Source organism: Neovison vison, chromosome 2 (assembly GCF_020171115.1).
Source record: "Neovison vison isolate M4711 chromosome 2, ASM_NN_V1, whole genome shotgun sequence".
NCBI classification, from domain to species: Eukaryota; Metazoa; Chordata; class Mammalia; order Carnivora; family Mustelidae; genus Neogale; species Neogale vison.
Genome location: NC_058092.1, coordinates 102,332,409 through 102,339,743, shown reverse-complemented (window position 1 = coordinate 102,339,743; position 7,335 = coordinate 102,332,409). Strand labels below are relative to the sequence as shown.

General features: G+C 39.4%; 1 protein-coding gene across 1 annotated transcript; it reads right to left on the bottom strand.

Moving 5' to 3' along the window:
- Nucleotides 1-4,074: 4,074 nt before the first annotated feature.
- On the bottom strand, nt 4,075-4,740 carry LOC122898809 (hydroxyacylglutathione hydrolase, mitochondrial-like). Its single transcript, XM_044236492.1, has one exon. The coding sequence runs from the start codon at nt 4,738-4,740 to the stop codon at nt 4,075-4,077; it is 666 nt and encodes a 221-aa protein (XP_044092427.1).
- Between the last annotated feature and the right edge of the window lie 2,595 nt (nt 4,741-7,335).

The window sequence follows — 7,335 nt, the reverse complement described above, 5'->3', positions numbered from 1 at the left end:
AAAATTGTTCTCTATCCCCTTAGTTTCTGTCTGAATGTATCCTTAGGTTCAAAATGAGTCTCTTGTAGATAGTATATGGATGGGTCCTGTCTTTTTATCCAGGCTGCAACCCTGTGCCATTTTATGGGAGCATTTAGGCCATTAACATTGAGAGTGATTATTAAAAGATACTATTTTTGCCATCATGTCACATGTGAAGTCCTTGTTTCTATACATTGAATCTAAATTTCTTGTCTATATTGCTCTTGCACGTCTTTCTTCTTTTATAGAACCCCACTTAATATTTCTTTCAGGGCTGGCTTTGTGGTCACATATTCTTTTGGTTTCTGCTGGTCTTGGAAGGTCCTTGTCTCTCCATCCATTGTGAATGATAGCTTTGCTCAATAAATTATCTTTGGCTGCACATTTTTATCATTTTGTACCCTGAATATATCCTGGCTTGCCAGGTCTCTGTGGACAAGTCCACTGTTATTCTGATGTTCCTCCTTCTGTTCATAAGAAATTTCTCCCCCCTAGCCTCTTTTTTTTTTTAAGATTTTATTTATTTGTTGGAGAGAGAGAGGGAGAGAGAGCGAGCTCAGGCAGACAGAATGGCAGGCAGAGGCAGAGGGAGAAGCAGGCTCCTTGCCGAGCAAGGAGCCTGATGTGGGACTCGATCCCAGGACGCTGGGATAATGACCTGAGCCAAAGGCAACTGCTTAACCAACTGAGCCACCCTGGCGTCCTGACCCCCTAGCCTCTTTTAGGATTGTTTCCTTGGATTTAAGATTTGCTAGTTTAGCTATTATATGTCAAGGCTTTGATCTGTTCTCTTTGATCTTGGGAGGGGTCCTCTCTGCCTCTTGGACATGAATGCTTGTTTCCTTCCTCAGATTAAGGCAGTTCTCAGCTACAATTTGCTCAAACATATCTTCTAGACTTCTCTCTTTCTCTCAACCCCTTCAAGGATCCCAATAATTCTGACATTGAAATGATTCATGGCATCATTAATCTCTCTCAGTCTGATCTCTTGGGCTTTAATCTAATTTTCTCAAGCCTCCTCAATTTCCTTCTTTTCTGTCATCTTATCTTCTAGCTCACTAATTCATTCTTCTGCCTCATTTACCCATCTTCTAGCTCACTAATTTGTTCTTCTGCCTCGTTTACCCTGGCAGTCAGAGTACCAGTTGAGACTGCATTTTGTTCATATTATTTTTAAGTTCAGCCTAATTAGATCACATTTCTGCCCTTAGAGATTTTATATTGTCATTAGTGTTTTTCTGAAGCCTAGATAGTGCCTTGATAATTGTTACTCTGAAGTCTATTTCTGACATCTTGGTTATATCCCTATCCATTTTTTATGTGGCAGAGTCCACAGTCTCTGATTCCTTTCTTTTTGGGAGGTTCCTCCTCTTAGTCATTCTGTTGTGGGGTGGTGAAGGGAACACACAGAGTCCAAAGTATTAGCCACGATCCAAGCAAGTTGCACTTGTTTTATAAGGACCCTAAGGTTGACATCCTCTTGTTCCTCTAGAGTATCTTCCTGGGGAGGGGCCTGCTGACCTGTTATTCAGGCAACCATATTTGGGCAGAGTTGCCCTGCCCCCTATGGAGGAGGGCGGATGTGCTCAGTGAAAACTGTTTTGGGGGGTTTTTGTTCTCTAGCAGTTTTCCCTGGAGGCTTTCTGTGTCTCTTCTGAGAGTCAGAGCAGAAGTGACCACACCCAAACCTCTGTCTCAGAACAGAGAAATTATAGTCTGCTCTTCCCTGAGCTCTCCAAGCCACACAGTCTGGGTTTCTGTCTGTGCTGCTAAAAACCATAGCCTTCCTGGTTGTGTGCCCCACAACACTCCCAGATGTCAATTCCCGGGCTGGACATGTTTCTGCCCTTTGTGCTTCTAAAACTGTGAGCCGCCCCCCGTTCATACATGTGCACCTGCAGCTCCTGGATCCTCTCTGGGAGCTGGTCTAAAGTTCTTTCCCCTCCATTACCAGTCTGCGAGTATGTGCCTCATATGCATCATAGGATGTTTTTGCACTCCAGTGTTATCTCTCCTTCCAGGTGACAGCTTATGGCCACTTCCTGCCCTTCTGTCTATCTTCCAATATCTGCCTGCAGAATCAGCTCTGTACTTCATACCTTGAGAAAGGTAGTATTTTTTTTTTCTACTTGTAGAGATCCAGATATATATTCTTACATCTCAGGCTGATTTCATGTGTGTTCAGAATGGTTTGGTAGATATCCAGCTAAATTCAGGGGGCCAGTTGTAATAGGGTCCCCTGCTCCTCTGCCATTCTTCCAAGTACCCTCACAGGTATTCTTGTTGAGAGGATATTTAGATTCATGTCATCTCATTGGACTGACACAATGAATATTGTGTCACAGTATAATGTGAGCTTGATAAGAGCACAGCTGCAAGTTAAAGTATATTTCACATTTTATTGCATTCAATTTTACCACCATACACACGTACAAAAAAGACTGTCCAAAACTCTCAAGGTAGTTCAAAGAATTATTATTAGACAAAAAAGTATAACAGTAAATATTATATAAACTATGATATTAAAAAGTAAAGCAATCCAGGGAAAATAAAGAAGTGGTATAAAAAATCAAATTATTATCCTTTTTTTAGCTTATATGTGAATAACATTTCAACAGTTATAATAATAAACTGTGAGATATATTGAGAGCATTGTGGAGGGCAAATGTATGCATGTCATAGAAGAAGAGGTTAATCCTCATTTTCCTACTAATTAAAATTGAAAAATCAATAAATTGCAGTATAAAGATTAAGATTAGAAATCTGGAGACGAATAAAAGTAACAACTGAAGGAGTTGGAAGTGGTTGCCCTCAAAGTAAAATATGTTAGTTGGGGATACAAAGAACCTCTTTTTTCTGATAAATCATGTAAGGCTGTTTGATTTTTTAAAGAATACATATTGATAAAAATAAACCTGAAAGAAGGAAACTAAATTGTTTCTTTAGAGACCCGGAAAGTTTAATAGGGCTTCGTGGAAAGGATAGGTGCTACTAGAAGGATATGTATTATCTCACTCAATTCTCAGTTCATTCCATGATATATGATATTTTTTACTGAACAAATCAAGATTTCAAGAGAATAATTGCAGTGGCCAATGTCATGCAATTATTAAGTTGAAGAGTCACGTTTAAAATCCAGGTGTTTAAAGTAAGGACTGTCAGGTAGTAGGATGAATACAATATTTATAGGGAAAGCTAACATCTTACATGGAATATGAAACATTCATAGGACTCAAACATGTGGAAACATGAAGGAAGAATATTCCAAGTATAGAGAATAGCTTTAGAAAAACCAGAGTTAGAAAAATGAGGAAGGCTTAGAGGCAAAGGACCTATTAACCAGAAAAATGGGGAGATGAAATTCAAGGCCAAGTACAGAATCTTTTGACAATGTTTATCATCATTTTTGGACACACCAATTTTTTTCTATTTCAAATTGTAGTGTGCTTCCCAGTCACTTTTAAAAATTCTCCATATTAACACAAAGCTGGTCACATGCAGTGCTAATTATACTTATCTGGAGTGAAATAGAAATGAGAGTATTTATATTTTACATAGCCATAAACATATATATAAGTATCTACATAGACAGGTATAACATGTAGCAATTAGCAAGTTCCTACTTTTTTGTCTTACTTGATTATTGTAACAAACTGCAAAACTGAAGATCAGCTATCATAATTACACTTACTTTATAGATGATAAACTGCTCCTAAAAGGTCATGATAGCTGCCCAAGGTTAGACAGTAGGTAAGAAGTATAGTCAGAATTTGAACTCAGATCTGATGCCCAATCACAGTGTTGTGTTATTACATGCCGTCTTCTCTAAATGTCTACAAAGGTTTCTCTATACTTACTGAACACCACCAAGTAATCTAAAAAAGTTATCTTACTACTGGGAAAAGTAGGATTGTTCAGACACTGACTTAGGAATTTTATTATTTTATTTTATTTTTTCCTGCACTCCCGGCAAGAAATTTATCTAAAACATCTGAATACCCAAATGTGCTTGAGGCGGGCTGCAGCCAGGGCGCCCCAGGCCCCACGGCCTCCTCAGTCCCGGGGCACCTTGAAATGGTCCTTCTCTTGGAGGATGGCTCTCAAGGTGGTCACGGGCTCTGTCTCCCCGGCGTGCTGCTGCACCGTCTTCTCCCTCACTCTCATGAACGGGTTGTAGGTGAAATCCTCGGCGATGGTGAACGGCACCGTGGGCTCACCGACGCTGTACTTCTCCTTGGCCCAAGCCAGCTTCTCCTGAACCGCGGGGTTGTTGGGTTCCACGTGGCGCGCAAACTTGAGGTTGTTGATGGTGTACTCGTGGCCACGGTACACTCTCGTGTCGGGAGGGAGCCGGCCCAGGACCTCGAGCAGGGCTCTATACATCTCATCTGCTGTCCCCTCGTAGAACTTCCCACAGCCAGCCACAAACAAGGTGTCACCTGTGAACACCGCAGGCGGCTCGGAGCTGCTGGGCTTGTTCACGAAGTAGCAGATGTGTCCAGATGTGTGGCACGGCGTGGACTGGCACTTGGCGTGGAGAGACCCCACCTGCAGTGTGGACAGGTGCGTGACCTTGTGAGTCAGGGCCCTGATCCGGTCATCACCCCCGCACACCTTCAACCCAGGCGCCAGCTTGACCAGCTTCTCGTTTCCGCCAGCACGATCCCAGTGGTGGTGAGTGGTGAGCACCGTGGTCAGCTTCACTCCATGCTTCTTCATAAAAATCACTTAGGAATTTTATTCCTAAGACTGTTCTCAGTTGATCAATCTGAAGTCAGGCCAATGGCACAAATGGCACAAATAGAAAACAACTATTTGTCTTAGTATTTTAGAAAATTCAGCAAAATTCAGACCAAACAACTGGAACATTGTATTTTGCAGTTGTCAAACATCTACTCAAGGCTGAACATCTGGATAAACATTCAGTCATCCAGATGTTTTCAAATGGCTCAACATTTTGCAACATGTCTACCAAATATATAATCAATTGAATGCTTTATAAATATCCGGATGTTTTAAACTTTGAATTTACTCTACTTGTAGATGAGTTATCAACTTCCTTTTTCCCACCTGAAATAGTTAACTTTTCTCATGAGATGCTTAAATATGATAAGATATATGGAGAACCTTCATACTCTGAGATATGAAAAGTATTAATGTTCTAGCTGGATGTTTACATGGCCAAAACTATGTATTACTCATCATGGGATGGCTTGTGAAAAATCCTAACATTTCATTTGTTATTAATTAATACTGGCCCACCCACCGGAACATGGAGCTGACTTTGTTCTCCAAATTTCTCCTGCTTCAAGTAGCATCCATCCTTTTCATTTCAAAGAATTAGTATTTTCTAGAAGTTATATCCTATCTTTTACCCTTTAGCAATACAAGAGCACACAGAAAAGAGGAGAAAAAATAAAGTAACAGATCAAGGCATATCCTTCATTGGCCTCTTCCTGGTTCTTGCCTTTTTCAAGAGAAAATCAATAGCCAGCTCTCTTATTAAGTCCTTTTAGGATTTTGTGGCCTCTGACATCAGTTTTAATTAATTTATTATTTCACTGAAGATCAAACTGAATGAATGGAACATTGCATAAGATAATGTAAGTAGTCAAAAAGAGGTATAGTATCATAATGCTTTGGAGTTTATACACTCCTATTCTTCCTTATTTTCTCCTCTTATTCTCCTACTCAATATTCATGATAGGTTTGAGAAATTAGTAATGTTATGCCCATTTTATTCATAAAGCCACTGCAGCTCAAAGAGGTTAAGTAACTTGTAAGGAGATGGGTCTTCAACCCAGGCCTGATTCCAAATCCAGTGTTTTTTTTTTTCAGTCAATCAAGTTTTCTGACACTGTGCTGAGTGAAAATCCTAGGACTTGAGATATTAATTAGGTGTCTTGTGAAAAGGATTACTGTAACTGAATGTTTATGTCTCCCCAAAATTCCAATGTTGGAACCTCATTCCCTGTGTGATGGTTTTTGGAGGTGGGGCATTTGGAAAATGGTTAGATTATGAGAGTGGACACCTCATATGAGATTAGCGCCTTTTTATAAAAGAGTCCACTGAGAGCTCTCTTCCTCTTTCCACCAGTGTGAAGACACAGGGAGAAACTGGCCAAAGATGGCCGTCTAGGAACCACGAAGTTGCCCATACTTTATTTATGCTCCCTCCTTTATTTTATGCCCCACCCCCGTTTATTTCCATTAAAATTTTATTTTTTCTGAGATATTGTCTTCCTCCTTTTCTGTTACCCTGCTTAATAATGTAGTCTAAGAATCAGCAGACATCAAGTCTGTGGGCATCCTGATTTTGGACTTCTCAGCCTATAGAACTTTGAGAAATAAATGTCTATTACTTATAAGCCACTCCATCTGTGGTATTATTGTTGCAGCAACTTGAATAGACTAAGACAAGGATGTTCCTTGGAAAAGTGCTTTGTAGAAATTAGTTAACTTTAACAGCATTTGTCAAACTTACTTGGCTATAAAAGCTTTAGCCAAAAAACACTTAAAAATTCCTATAGTTCTACCATTTTATAGAACAATTTGGGAAATGAGGCACTATTGCAGACTTGCTCTCAGTTACAGCTTAGTCACTGATGTCAGCAAATCCTCTTTCATTTCCTTTTAGAAATATTTTTCTCATCTCCTTACCATCAGTTAAGAGTGGGTGCTTTCATATTATTTACTTGATGTGCCTTTCTTGGGGATTTTCTTATTCTTTCTCATCTGCCTAAATTTTATTTCATTAAGGCTGCATCTTTTATTCTATGCCCCATCCCCACTTTTGGTTTCCATTAACCAAATTTTCTTTTTTCTGAAACATTTTCTTGCTCCTTTTCTACTAACTCGGTACTTAAAAATCTAGTTACCTGAGTATTAGCATCACCTAGCAATGCAGAATCTAAGACCCTACAGCAGACCTGATGAATCAGAATAGACTTTTAGACAGAACACCCAGATAATCCCATGAACATGAAAGATTGAGAAATCCTGTTCTATCACAGTATTTAAGGCCTCCCTTGGTTTGTCAACAATTATGTCCTCAAACCTATAAAAAGATTAGTTGTGAAGAATAGGTCCCTTGCTGCAGAGTGAATTATATATAGATTATTATATATGCATGTTTATTATATATGCATGTTATTATATATGCATATTATATGCATGTTTATACATATACTTGCAAAATCACAATTATGTCATTTTACTATTACATATCTTTCAAAAGTTCCCCATAGAAGGCACAATAAATTCTAAGCTCCACAGTGTGAAAGACCCTCATGATCTGGTCGTGCTTAGTCTGTC